We start from the raw sequence: 14,980 nt of genomic DNA, 5'->3' as shown, positions 1-14,980 counted from the left end.
GGCAGCTGCTCGCACACCTGCACAAACCACCGTGCCCACCGGAGGTGACTCCGTTCAGCCAATCACCGGACTCTGTCTACTGCGAGGGTAGAAGAGGACAGGACAAGGACGCGCAGACGAGAGGGACGGAAACCCAGCTGGCAGCCACTTCCCAGCAACCTCCTGCCAGTGTTCTGGGTCTCCATCCAAGGTCCTAGGAGAGGAAGCTGGGACCAGAGGCCGGGTATTGTAAAAATCCAGAAAGAGATTTAAAGGATCACTTGTGACATTAATTTTTTTTATTAAGAAGACAGATATTTTATAGTACTTCTTTTTTTTTCTTTTTTCTTTTTGTAAAAATGGTATACATGAACCGATACAAAATGCGAATGGGAACACACGGATGTGGAGTTTCTTACACTGTAACATGGTCCTTGTACACCTTAGGAACAGAACTGGCCTAGAGGGAAAAACAGGACGTCCTCGTGACTAAAGAACAAGCTTATTTGGCATCAAATACACATCCTTCATTATTTTATATTCCTTTAAAAAAACACAAAAAAACAAGTTTGTTCTTTCTTCACTCTAAAAAAAGTGATCAACCTGTACAAAGTAATACTCAACAATACATTTCAAACAGCGCACTGTATACTTAAGAAAAATACATAAACCAATATACAACTAAAGTCCGTAATTTCCTGTTTTTGCTTTGTTTTATTATAATTATAATTATTATTATTTTTCCAATGGGTGGGGCCTACACTTTGCAATCTACCTGAGACGGAAAAACACCAATCGAAACACAGGAACCTGAGACATGTCAACATTGTAAGCCATAAAGTTACATCAGAACACTGCACTACTGTACACTTGTCAAAAACAGAAAGATGGGCGGTCCCGGAAATGAGATGCCGATTCTGTGAACAATGGTAGGTTTGTTTGTTTGCTTTTTTATTTTTTTTGTATTTTTTTATATATATTTTTTTTTCTAAAAAGAACAGCTGAAAAACCCTTTCAACGACATGCTAACTGTTTCTCACCCTTTGATATGGTCACACTATGTTCAGGATGGGTGCTAAGGGCTCGGAATAGATGCACATTATAAAATTCTTGAAAAAGGGATGTTCCTTGTGGCTTTTTGTCTTGGTTAAGTGCCTAGGGACAGGAGAGGGGTCAACAAAACACTGCTCGATAATGAATTTTCCTTTACATACCAGTCCATTCCCAAAAGGCCCCCATATTGCAATGGTTCTATCAGAAGTGAAAATAAAGACAAGAAAAAGAAATACGTTTTCAAATAACAGAGTCGACACTTTTCCCCTTAAATAAATCAGCGTAAGTTTTCCACATAATGTAACAATAGTAAAAATGCACCTTGCAAAATCCAAAAGTACTGACTGAAAATGTTATATAATATATATTTATATATCTATATATATAGATAGCTCTATCTTTTCTGATGCCACCTTTCCATAGGGACTGTTATTTGGAGTCTGGAGCCTACCAACATGTAGAAAAAGAGATTAGGTTTTCGTCCTTCAGAACTACTTCTGGATTTCCTCAACACTTCAGTGACAAACCCCGACTTAGCTTTAAAGACTGCAAATGGTAACGTATCCTCTACGGTCCTCTAGGCTCCAGTCTAGATATGTTCAAAGTAACTTATTTCAGTAGCTATGCGCTATGGCTGCCATCATGCGAGATGAGGAATTTTTGGCAGATGGTTCTTAAGGCTGAGGAAAGAGGCCAAGGCTAGTGTATGAAAGGTAGAAAGATAAAAACACTCACATCTGAGTTTTGATTAAGTAACTGAAATTCTCTACATGCTGCTTTTCCACCTCGGCTCTGACCTTTCGAGAACAATACCGGCCCTTCTTTTGTACCTCCTGCCTTTGTCAAGCCAAATCTGAAGGAATGAGAGCTGCTTAGGGATTGGAGTTGGAAATCCCAGCAGGACAGCGTCCCAGCAGGACAGCGTCTGTAATATACAGTACATGCAGGCCACATCCTACTGCCCTCCTAAGTAAGCACAAAGGAAAGGAAAAATAAAAACAAAAGCAAAAAAAAAACAAACCAAAAAACAAAAAACAAAACTCCAACAAAAACCTGCCCCCTTCATTCATTCACACAGCACACGGACTTGCTCTCTCCTGCACATCAGTGAGCAGTAAGGCCAATTGGGAAAGGTGGATGGAGTTGTTTGGAATAGAAACAAGCAGAGCAGGACTGACTGCCTTACCCCCTCTCTGCTTCCCCTCCTGCGGCAACTCAAATTTGTCCACTGACATCAAATGGACAGACCTCACCTGTCGGGTCTGTTTAGGGCAATGAGGAAGGAGGAGACTTTCCACCCCAAACCTTTCTGCACAGCGTGGGGCAATCTATACTGAGCCGCCTACAGATACAGTAAAGACAGAGTCAATCTCATTGTGACACACCTCACTTGCAGGTAACCCTGTACAGTAATGAAGAGATCCACAGCAAACCACAGTTTCTGAGTCACAGTCTACTTTTCTAGTCTTTGCTGCTCTAAGTATTGAAACATGGGCAGCAGCAAAGAGTTTTCATTGTTTTTTTCTTTTTTTCTTTTTTTTTTTTTCACCCAAGTCTTTACGACAACAGAGAAGAATGCATCATGGAAACACTAAATTCTGAACTATGAAATCTAAACTGTGCTGGTTTTCCTTTTATGCAACTGAATTTGGAACAGAAAGCGGTCACCGGCAACACAAAAACAAAAGAAGGCAGAAAACGGCAACAATGGGGGGAAAGTCTTAGGAATCCCAGCAGGTCAATTCCAAAAAACGGGAGGTTTAGGGAGGGAAAAAAATTGATTTTGGGAAAAACAAATGCATAAAAAGGAGAAGGGGAAACACACACAAAAAAATGAAAAAACAAGGCACAGAATTTTCTGCAATCTACCGAAACCCAAGTTTGACTTGGTAGGAAGAAAGAAAAATTAAAAAAAAAAAAAATCACCAAAACCCAGACCAAATTAAAATCAAATAAAAAGAGGTGTCAAACAGCAGAGCGTACTTTTCAAAGAACATTTTTTTCTTTTTGTTTTTACATAGCAAATCCCAAGCCTTCCCAGTCTCGCATCTTTCCACCCACTCATAAAAAACACACGAGCGTCTCGCAAGTTCCAGTATCACTGTCTCTTTATCATCTAAACAGGGCCAGTTGGACACCTCATTGGAACAAAAAGGCTGATCTAGATGAAGTACTCTTTCTTTTCTTCGGAGTTGTTCTGTCCTCCTTCTGCATTGATTATAGCTGTGTCTGCGTCTGCTGCGTCATCGGCTCCTTTGGCTTCATGAGTGAAGTATGTACCTGAAAGATGAAGGGGTAAAGCACTGTGACTCTCTGATGGCCTCTGTGTGAAGTGGTACAGAGATGGCAAGTTGCTTTATGGCCATCATCAGCCGAAGTGGTGTGCAGGCAGCAGAGGGGAAGAAAAAAAAAACAATTGGAAGAAGAGAGCGAGGTGGGTGAGACAGATGGGGATCCGGGGCTCCAAAGGTACCACTCCAACTGAGCCGCTGCGATGTAATTCAGCAAACGAGACATTAGAGCAGGGAGTATGACCAGAGAAGAAGACGTGAGTGGGGCTAAAATGCAGAAAGCTGGAGAGCTGCTGACTAACGCATAAACAGTAAACACCAAAGACCGATGACCAGAGATGCTCGCACATGGTTAAAGACCAAAGCAAGGAAGAGCAATTAGCCAATAAATGAATTAGGGCCCCAATGACGCTTCTATTGTCATCTTGAGTCAGTTACTCCAACCATAGTTTTCCTGGCTTCATGAATCGCTACTGGCTACCCACAGGTGAGACTGTGCTTGAACTTGTATAAGGGTTGGTTTCTCTATGCCTTCCCTTTCAGAGTAGGGCACCAGATGGAGACAAAATTTGACACTGTAAAGACTGCAACTGAGGCTTGGGCTCTGTCTTCAGGAACAAGGGTTTCTTTCTCACCATGTGACTGGAGCCTGGACCCAGATTCATGGATTTGCTAATTGGCACAGCCACTTTATAATGACAACAGACAGAACATTAACCAAGTTGGTGACATTTCTATCACCAAATCCCAAGGGTTTACATGAAGGAAGACAAGACTTCTCCTCAGAATAGCAGGTAGGAAGAACTCAAACTGTCTGATAAAATCTGATAGGCTTCTTCCCATTATACTCTGACTCTAAAGATTCTTATACTTTAGAAAGCCTGAGACATTTTACTGAATTTTCAGATCTTAAAGTGAGAACCTGGGCAAGCAGGTGGTCAAACGCTTCCTTCCCGAGCCCTCTCTCTTGCAGAGACATATGTACCCATCTTCTGATTCCCCATGAATGCTCTGCACACTCTCCTTGGCTCCCAGGCTGAACCTTCCCAGCTCGACCAAGTTAAGCACTGAAAGGCGGAGGTTCTGGGCCACACAGCTCCAAGAGTCCCCAGCTGCTCTGTGTTCCAGACATACACTTCCAGATCCTAAAGTCTGTTGTTAAGCACCCTGGACCTCCACTGCTGGGCTCCAGGAACTTTCCCCAAACCCAGGTCACAATCAAGCAGTATGCAAGCGCCTACAAAACCCCCCAAAGCTCATTGCACAGTGCTTGAGAAAAACAACTGAGAAAGACAAGGGCCGACAAAGAAAAGGAAGACTAAATTACCAGGAGGGGAGAAGAGGCTCAGAGCAGCATGAGGCAGAGAGGAAGAGCATTGGCAAAGATGATTGCCCATCCAGTCTGCACAGTTGGTAAGTGTGATGATTAATGGCAATTTAAATCAATTGCCCTGATAATTTAAAAAATACATATTTATGTGGCTTTTAAGGCAAAAGATTTTTTTCTTTTCTTTCTTTTTTTTTTTTTTAAAAACCTGCACACACCACATCAAGGAGGAAATACTCTGGCCCTCAGGATCAGCTTACTCAGAGTTCAGGGTCAGTGAATTGGCTCACCTGTCTCTGGGAGAAAACGAGCAGGTTGTGTATGTTTGCCATGCATACCGTCTTCCAGGGCTCTGGCCACTCATCACACCGGCCCCAACCTTGTTATTTTGACTCTAACCCCAAATGTAGACTTGGGAAAACAGATCCCTACAGCTTTGTGTTTATAGGGAATCCAAATTATCATGCAGTCCTCAGCTGCAGCTGCTAAGGTTTCTCTATCCACCCAACCCCGCTTGAGGAATCATATATGCTACGTCATCCTTTACACCAAGCTGCCTCCTAATGACAACAGTGAAGTCCCCCAATTCCAGGGCTGTGGCGACAGGTTGCTCCAGCCTGCCAAAGCACCTTGCTTACCTTTATGTCTGGCAAAATAGCGGCCCAGAATGATGAGCAAGCAAAGCATGGCAAACACGACCACAGCCACAACACCGCCAATCACTGCGTGGTCCACAGCACCAATGGCGCCCTCTTCACCTGCTCGAGAGTCTGTGAAAACCAGAAGAGGAATAGGGATGTAGAACTTATTACAAGACACCAGGAGCCCCAGGGACACTGCCTCCAGGGTCAGGAGGTCACCTTCTTTTTTAATGGAGGAGTCAGCAAGAACAAACCAGCTGGATCAAGTTACATGGAGGGAACAGACTGACCTGTCCAGTGCTGAATTGATCTGTTCTCCCCACAAGGCAATTTCATTAGAGGCAGCATAGGCGTGCTACTGTGTGTGAAAGGAACTAGGGAGCTCTGTGTGTGTGTGTGTGTATGGGGGCTGGGGATCCTGTCTCTTCTCACCTATCCCTAGCACTCACTATACACACCCTGGAACTTACAGCTACTAATAATTAAGGAGGCTGACCTATCTATTTGTGGGCACCACAGATGGTATCTTCAGGCTATCAGGGGAATGGGGGCAGGGGAGGAGGATGTCAACAGGCCCCACAGCTCACTCTCCTAGGGGAACATGCATAGGGAAAGCAAGGCTGTGTAGAGATAAAACTAGGTTTATACTAAAGACATGACATGCGTGCCACATTTACAAGGAGTGAGGAGGGGGAAAGCCTCGATGTAAAATCTGAAAACCTAATTCAAATGGGGAGGGGATGAAGAGAGAAAGGGAGAGAGATGGAGAGACAGAAAACGTTAAGACAGGAAGGAATACTTGTCCATCGTCACAGACGGGTTTGATGTTATTTATTTAAAACTTCGAAATGCAATTAGTTTTCTCTTATAAGCCTCGCTCCCTCGGGACGCCCCTCTTTGAGTTTTTGGCTGGGGAACAACTTGAGAACGAACCCGGAATGAGCTATGGTGATGCAGAATGGATGTATGGCAGGGTAAACAATTTTAATTTAGGAATGTGGCTACATCACCCTTTGCTGAAATCCTAATGGCACCCGAGATTTATAACATAGTAAAAAACAATTATTCTCCCGTTGATTAATACATTAACATTTTGGAGTGGAAGCTAAACCATTGTCTTCTTTTTTTTATTGAGTCAAGTACGACACCTCCATTAAAATGATTTACTGGCTGTACCTTACAATTTAAGCACAGCAGCAACAGAAACGGTAAAAATCTTTTAACTTTACATGATTTGTGAAGTCATATGTGAAGGATTTACCATTTAAATCTTTCAGTACATGAAGCACATGGCCTATAAATCTGCCCCCCTTGTAGTTGCTGGATGCCTAAGAGAAATGCATTTCACCGGGAAGACCGAGAGTGCAAATTCAAGTCAATTTCTAAGAAAGATTTATCTCTGTCTCTCTCCAAAGAACAGAGCAAATCTCTGAAGCCTCCACCTCTAATAATATTTGAAGTTTATCGATCAAGTGTACAGATCCGTGACAGCTAAAGGTAATGGTACTCTTTTGAGCCGAAACCTGATACAACGCTTTCAGCAGGAGGGCAGGGCTTACACTTTCTATCGATATTTCCAATTCTGCTTGGAGACTAGGCACTGAAGGATGCGGGGAAGTAACTCGTGACGACTGAGGCTCCCGTGGAAAGTGCTTTAATTAAAAGAGCTCCAACCAGAATGTGGAGTATTTAAAGTGTTCCATGGAGTTAGCGTTGGAAAGGTTACAGAATAACTCAAACCCCAAACCCCCAAAGAGATGCCAAGTCAGAGGCAGCGGCAGGTCGCCTGGACAACAGGATGATGGGAGTTTAATTGGAGGACGGAGATGGGTTGGAGGCAGCGTGCTGCAGCCAATTAGTCTACTCCGTGACGTGCAAGTCCCTCCAGCTACGTGTCTAATAAGCTCCACTTGAAATGTAGTGGAGAGGAATCCCCTGCCTCAATCCAAGTGCTGCTGACTGCGGATAGTGTGGCTTCCATTGTCCTGGAAGTCCTTTCAACGAGGCAGGCTGTGGTCATGGAACCTTCGTAGCCTTTTATGAAACAGCTTGTTGATGGGAAGTACTGTGTGTGTGGGGTGCATTGATTATTGTTCTTCTGTGACACAATACCTGCCACAAATAACTGAAGGAAGGGCTTCTTCTGGTTCCCATTCTGAGAGCATAGTCCATCATGGCAGGGAAGGAATGGTGGCAGGAGTGAGTGGGGCAGCTGGTCGCATGGCATCCCCAGTCAGGAAGCAGAAAGAGGTGAACATTGGTACTTGCTTTTTCTTTTTCCTCCTTTCTTTTCTCTTTTTTAGTTTATCTGGGATCTGGCCCATGGAATGGTGCTACCCACATTTAGGACTTGGGTTTCTGTCTTCAGTTAAACTTTTCTGGAGACATCGTCAGACACGTCAATCAGTGTGTTTCCACGGTGACCCTAAAACCAGTCACACTCATGATAAAGAGTGATCATCATGGGGTAGTATTGAATCCTGGTGCCTGCTGGAGGATCACACTTTATATCGTGAAGATACACCCTTGACAAACACTCAAATGTTCTTGCAAGGACCAGGTAATAGTAAAACTTGCCAGTTGTGTTTGAATGATATCAACTAATCTTGAGTTGTCATGGGCTTCAAATAGAGAGAATGTTTGACTTTTCCATAAACTGCCTGTGTCTTAGATTTGGGACAAGGTGATACAGATGAGGGAAGAGAGTTCCATGAGGCAAGGGAGCAGGGAGGTGCCACTTTGGGAAGGTTGAGACTTGATGAACGCTTTTAGAAGCTGTTTAAGATGCAGCCCCTGCCCATGTGGAGGCAGGCAACTCTTGTTCACTGTTAAAAGACTAATTCTTCCAACTTCAGGCACAGAAAAGGCAGAGAGATGTGCCAGTATGTTTGTGTTTCGGGGGGAGAGGGGAAAAAAGACAGACAAAACTAAGCACAACCCTCTCCAAACAAGGCTTCACAAACAAAACAAACAAGCCTGTCATCTATGGGATTCCTTACTTAAGCCCAGCAGTTCAGCTGACCTCTGTTCTCCAAATGCGCTCAGTCTAGCTATTTCCCCTCTACTTAGCTCACACTAAACACCTTGAGTTCTTTCCCACCCTCAAGGGCACACACACGTTGCAGATCCTTATTTGTAAGTGCAATCTCTCTAGCTACTTTCTGATATTCACTTTGAACAGAAAGTTTACTACCACTAGTTAATCACCAAGACACTTTTCCTGCCTTCAATTACAGCAAATGGACACAGAAGGTAACTGATGTTTAATTTACAGGGAACACTGCTGGTTATGAGCTCCTGGCTGCCTCTTCCCACCCCTGCTCCACCCTCCTCCCATCCCTGGTTGACCATGAGAGGCAGTAATAGAGCTGTGACTGTCCCAAAGTGCCTGTCACGGGCTGGGCTCCCCCGTGGCGATCAGTGGTTTCTCATTCATCTCTTCTGTTTCCTCTTGTGGAATGGGAGGCAGTTCCAACTGTGCTGTGGGTTGGCTCAGACTGGTAGGGGTGATGCTGGTTGTCTGCTCCTGGGTAAGACCCCCCTGCACCTGCAGCTGAGACCTCTCGATGGTCACAAAAAGCAGCAATACACTTTGCTCAAGGATGCACTTGGCTGTCAGAGGTGGCTAAAAACAGGATCTGTGGCAATGTCTGCCAGCCTCCACCTCTCCTATCTTGATCAAGAGGTGAGAATTCAGACGAGTTCTTGAGGAATTACTAAGTGGAAAGGCCACGGCTGTCACTATCATCTGAAGGTCCTGCTCCTCTGAGGAGGGAGATGCATCCGATTGGGTCCCATGCCATTTGCTGCTATTTTCCTGGGAACAGCTCTCCAGATTTCTTCCTCCCCTTTGTAGCCAGACAAGAAAACGGAAGGCAAACTCTCCAGCTGCTGAAGCTCCTCAAGCCAACAGTGCAGGTGGGGAAAGAGAAGTCTTCTAAAGGAGCCCGGTCTCCAGGTAGAGGGAGCCTCTTGTACAGCCACAGTGTTAGGGATTCTATTTTGGGATAAAGCTGTGCTCTTGCTGTACTGGGGAGGAACGCCAAGCACATGCTTGGTACATACATGTACAAAACAGCCATTCTAGTTTCTGCTAACCACACTCTGTGTATAGTTAATCTCCTCCAAATAACTCCATACACACATCCGGGTGAATGAGTGAGCTAAGCCTAACTTAGACAACACTAACGACGGTCTGTGTGTAGTGAATCTCCTCCAAATAACTCCATACACACATCCGGGTGAATGAGTGAGCTAAGTCTAACTCAGACAACACTGATGGCTTGGTGTGGCAACCCTACTGTGGCATAGCCCTTGGCCTGCCCCCACCACCAAATTCTGTGCCATGTTATAGAATCAAATGTGACAGCTACATCATGAGCTGGTTAGAGTTGGGAGTTAGCTCTTGTGACAAAAAAACTTAGCTCCATGTGAGATTTATAAGTCCCTTGCAGAATATCAGGTTGGAAAAAAACAAAAACAAAAAAGAAGCAAACAAAGAAAATCAATTAAACAACAACAATAACAAAACCCTGTGTCATATCTTCAACTACCCTGGCCATGATTTTTAGCATCTTAGAAATCTCAGAATAACAACAATAAAAGAATTAACAACAACAAGAAGAGACTTTTCATCAAATCCCAGGGATGTACCACTGCTCAGCTTTCTTCAGTGCAGGGCAGCTGACCTGACCCTCCTACTCCTCAAGGGCAATGTGAATGGGGACAATTCTGAAGGCTGGATTGGACTTTTAGTCTCTCTCCACCTCTCTAGCGGACATTTCTCTTTTTCTCAACTTGTATTCATTCCTTAAATGCTTACTAGAATGGAGTACTTCCTTCACAAAACATTCATTCCCCCTGTTCTGCTGCCTGTGTGTAAGGGGCCCTGGTTTCTATGGCTACTTTACCACCTAGCAGGAGATGTGCCACACGAACTGCCAGGAGAATGCCATGATTGTGGATCTGCCATAAGCCTTGCAGGCAGTGCTGCAAAAGCAGGGATTAATGGGTAACCAGGCTAGGACGTTCTCGACAGGGTCCTGGCAAGGCAGGACTCGCTGAGCAGAACCTTATTGCAACCGCAGGCTGCCCACTGGGAAACCCAGGCTACAAAATCTAAAGTCAGTCGTCTTGCAAAAAGGATACAGAGCCCCCTCTTTGGAGAAGTGGACGTACAAAATGTGCAGCGTCAGGATGGCAATAACTGCACTGCTGTACCCTCCTATCTTGGGCTTCCTTGGTGCAGGCTAGATACTGCACCCACTCCAGCACCCACCAATCTTGTCTCTGAGGTCTTGGATCTCATTTAAAGTGGCGATTCTACGTCTCCCACTCGCACAGGGGCCTCTCCTGCCCAGGGATGATTAAAACCAAGGCTGACATTTTGCAATAGTTCTGTCACTTGGTGCAGTCGAGGTCTTGCTGGACAAGTCAGTTTAATTAAAAACTCTTAGAATTGGTATTTATGATGGAAATGCTGCCTCCGGCTTGCTAGAGCTGGACGGATTAGTCTATCTCAGAGAAGGCTTAATGACTGTGATGTCACTTGCTACTTCTTGCTAAGGAGGCGGGAGTGGGGAGGCGGTACACATTCCAAACCTGAAGAAAAACAAAACACCAAACACAAGTGTGTGCACACACACCCACATACACACACACACACCAGTTGTGTCACCTGAAAGGTGTAGCTACCGTTTTCATCATCTAGGGCAACCAAGCTACAGATGCGCTTTCAAAGCACAGCTTTATTACTGGAGGGGAACACTGAACGGCAAGTGCTGACAAAACGCCACGTTGTTTGCTAATCCTAATATGTTATTCTTCTTTTAAGATTTGCTTTTCTCAGCACCAATTCAATTATAGATGCTACAAATCCTTCTGACATTTAATTCCCTCTTGTCAGAGTGGTAAATGTATACAGTACATGCGCAGCTTTCCCATTAAGATGTTAATATATATTGGAGCACACTAGCCTTTATGCAGCATAACCTTTCCTTTCTGTCTTCTCAGAGAAGGGAAGGGAAGGAATCAATGTAAGGCAAGAAAATCATGACGATTCCTATACAGCATGCCGGGCGGCCAGTGTCAGCCATCAGCTGCATTCGAGTGCTGCAATGTCATGCTGCTATTCTGACATCTGGAGGGGCTGTGCAAGGCCACTGCCAGGGAAACTGCAGTAGTCGTCCTCAGTGTGCACCCTGGAGCTCGGCATATGCTCATTAAAAGACAGCTGTGCACAGACAGTGGCTGTACAGGTCACTCTCAGGGATCAGGACTCTCCCTGCCCGTCACCACCGAGGCACAGGGGACCAGCTAGGAGTTCATCTGCATGGCACATGGGAAAGTGCACCAGACTTGCCATCAGACCTGGGCCAGAAACCCAACTTCAATTCTTTCCTGTGTGACTTCAGGCAGGTTAATCACCTACTCTGAGACATTGGCTCCAATAGTATTCTGCCAGGGGCCAGCGCATGGCTGTGCATGAAAGTGCCTATCTGGCTTAGGGCTTGGCATGTCATCAGGATTCAGTGTCTGCTGAGCTTCAGTCTGCTTTATGAAGACCTGAGGAGGATCTTTTTGATTCTTATCACCGATCCTAGGTCAATATTTGTCAGCTCTTTAGGAGCAATGGTGACCAAGCTTTCTTTTCACGTATACAGAACTGATGCAAGCAGCATCTAACGGCTTCACTGTTCTCTACGGCGACGAAGGGAGCAGGGCCGTCGGACACGCACTATGATTCTGGTACACCATCTGAGGAATGTAATGATAACCATTCTGTGGCTAAAGATTAGGATAAGTCTTTTAAAATGTTGATTGCTCTCCCTTCTCCAGTCACTTGGTTTTAGTTAATTTAACCATCAGCAGAAATGACTCCATGAAACAGGATGCCAATCCCAAGACACTTGGTACTTTCAGAGCGACCCCGGCTCTCCTTGTAACAGGACACTTGGCCGTGGGATTGACTTTTCTACTTTAAGGCATGGGAAGGCACTGAGGATGACACTGGAGTTTCCCTTAGAGGAACCTGGTAAGGAGGACAGAGTGTCAAGTATTTCCAAACAGGCATTCCCACTAGAATCTGTCTCTATAGAGAAATGCTTCGGTGGGCCTCAGGCATTAGGGGGCGTGAGGAGGATGGAATCATGAATATGGTGAAGTCACCCCAAAGCAGTGTCCAACCTGTGGAACTGGAACTCACACTGCACACTGTGGCTAGTAACTTTTTAGTCTGGAGAAAAGATTAGGTCTCTTTGGTGGTGGCCACCTTTCTTTCCAAGGTGAAAACAGTAGCATGTTGGATTATGGGAAAGATCAGCACTAGGGGGAATCCAGAACCCCATTTGTGGGAATGTCGCTGACCATGGGCCCCATGAGCTCCCTCAATGAACTGGTTCACACTAAACTTAACCCGGGCTCTGAGGTCACAGGTGTGTACCATGGAGCAAAACTCTACTTTTGAAGAAGAAAATGTCTGTGTCTTTACCCTCCTCAAGCATTATTTTACAATGGCACTTAGGGTCACCTTAGGGGGAACTAATCCCATCATTTTTGGAGACTTCATGGGACAGTGGCACTGAAAACATCAAAGCAGAGCAGGGATGGATGTCTCTGAAGGGAAGGCACTTGATTTAATGATTAGAACTACCTTTCCAGGTCAGTTAGCACACAGCTAGATGTCTGACAGGCCCCTCAGTGCCCAGCTTTCCTCTGCGCCGTGCCTGATGTCCACACTAAAAAGGAATTGTATGCCTAAGAGACTCTAGAGTAAAGGAAGCTGTGGAGTTCTCGGAGGCTGGGAGCCCTGAACCAAAGGGCTCCACTTTTTTTTTGTTCTTGCAGGCAAGAGAACTGTGTTTAAACTCTGTCCACGTAAATTGCCTGGGTCTATATGGATGTCTACTTTCCTCACTTGTAAATCAACAACCCTTTTTAAGCTATCCTGCCGCAATTTCCAGAGGATCCCCACAGCTTCTGGTTCATCTTCATCTATCCCTGGGCTCTGGCCTCCACCCTCTCCTGTCCCAGTTCTTCATTCGCTGCTACTTGGATTATTTTCCCACAGTCACGACCAGCTGGGGTAGCCCCAGTCTGCGTTCCCTACCAGAAAGTTATCATGGGGTGGCAGGACTAGCCTGTGAAATCCAAGGCTGGCTAAACTCTTCTGGGTCTTATTCACCACCGTGTCTTATGGGTCAGTCCAGAGCCAAGCATACAGAGCTCAAATACTTTTGTAGAATAAAAATTAGGCAACATATACTTAGTGGTAGAAATTACTTAGTATATGTGAGGCCCTAGATTCAATCCTCAGAACTGCAAAACAGGAAAAATGTACATGAAAGAACTTTCTGAAATGTAGAGCATATTAATACAAGCTAAATGAAAGTACACCTAAGACTCATGGACACACCTTAACTGTCTCGCCCTTTCTATCCTTTCTTTGTGGACATATTATCTATCAAAGAAATGAAACAGCCTGTTTGTCAAATAAGGGTCACACTTCATGTGGTGCCAACCGAAGGGCTTCTCCCAGTGCAGTGACTACATCCCCATGTATGCATGTGTTCACCCATGTGGTAGACACAGGTGTGCAGGAGCAAGTGCTCACATACTGTCCCTTGCTTGAGAATCCTTGGATACAAAGACCTAGGATGCAGAAAGGCTTTCTCTGCAACCCACCAAGGGAGTCAAGAGCTAGTTCATCAGGATTTCTCTTAACACCTATGCAAGGGTTACGAAAATCAAGTAGGATTCTGCCCCTCCCCTGTATGTTTTTGTGGCTTGTGAAGGGCATGAGGATTTTTCCAGATCACTTTCTCATTTGGAGGGTAACAAGAGTTGAAAACAGTGCTGGAATGCCTTCTTGGTGCCTCTGCTTCAAGAGCAGTGGCCGAAGGGCAGCTCTGCTGGTGCTGAGGGCCACTCTCTGGCATGCTGTTTACCACCTCACTCCACTCCATCTTTCCCAGAGGCCCCTCCACTGCTGAAGGGAGGGGTCAGATGGAACCGTTTTTGTTAAAGCTTTAAAATAAAATAGAAGGATAAATATGCTTAAAGCTATTCTATTCCACACGGGTGGCAATAACCACCAGCTGTCTCAGAGACAGCAGATGTAATTGATAAAACAATTCAAAACTAGTATAGCTCTATCATCAATAAAATTAACACCCAAAAAGTAAATAAAAGGTTTCAAGGAAGAGCCAGATAAGCCCCCCAAGTTGGCCAATAATTAAATCTGTAAACTAGGCACCGAGTCTTTCAATTCAGATTACAAAAGAGGATCAGCTGGGCATCTCAAGTTGCTGGTTGAGGGCTGCACACCATATGCTGCCTTTGAAGCTGTCATTAACCGAGGCAGGCACCAGTGAATGGAGGATGAGGGTGGGAGCAGGGCAGGGGAAGACCTGCAAGTGTGCAACATTAATCCCTAATGTGGAAAGGATGGACTTTCTACCCAATACAGCAGGGAGTGGGTAGCATTATTCATTATCACAGTTTAGCATTAAATGGGCAACACCTACTCTAATTTATTGATGGGCTGTTTAAGGCGGGTGTTAACCTGTTTGTCTTGTATTATAATTGAATTCAGTCTCCAGGCTACAGAGATTTGAGAAGTTCATCCTTTCTCAATCAATATGCTCCCCTTCAGTGACCCATTTCAAGACAGCTTCATAAAAAATAATGTA

At 44.9% G+C, this 14,980-nt stretch overlaps 1 protein-coding gene across 6 annotated transcripts in view; it reads right to left on the bottom strand.

The window, feature by feature from the left end:
* Positions 1-256: 256 nt before the first annotated feature.
* The window catches only part of Cadm1 (cell adhesion molecule 1), a 326,714-nt gene continuing 311,990 nt past the window's right edge, over positions 257-14,980 (bottom strand). For all 6 annotated transcript variants that reach the window (XM_048416807.3, XM_048416809.3, XM_048416808.3 and 3 more), the window contains 2 exons: positions 5,289-5,420; positions 257-3,312 (listed from right to left, as the gene is read on the bottom strand). In XM_048416807.3, coding sequence (XP_048272764.3) covers positions 3,194-3,312; positions 5,289-5,420 — 251 coding nt within the window. In that variant the 3' untranslated portion in view covers positions 257-3,193. The remainder of the gene's footprint in view (positions 3,313-5,288; positions 5,421-14,980) is intronic.

This window comes from Myodes glareolus, chromosome 4 (assembly GCF_982192425.1).
Source record: "Myodes glareolus chromosome 4, mMyoGla1.1, whole genome shotgun sequence".
Lineage (NCBI taxonomy): Eukaryota > Metazoa > Chordata > Mammalia > Rodentia > Cricetidae > Myodes > Myodes glareolus.
The sequence above is the reverse complement of the archived record's forward strand: the minus strand, read 5'-3'. Positions and strand labels throughout refer to the sequence as shown.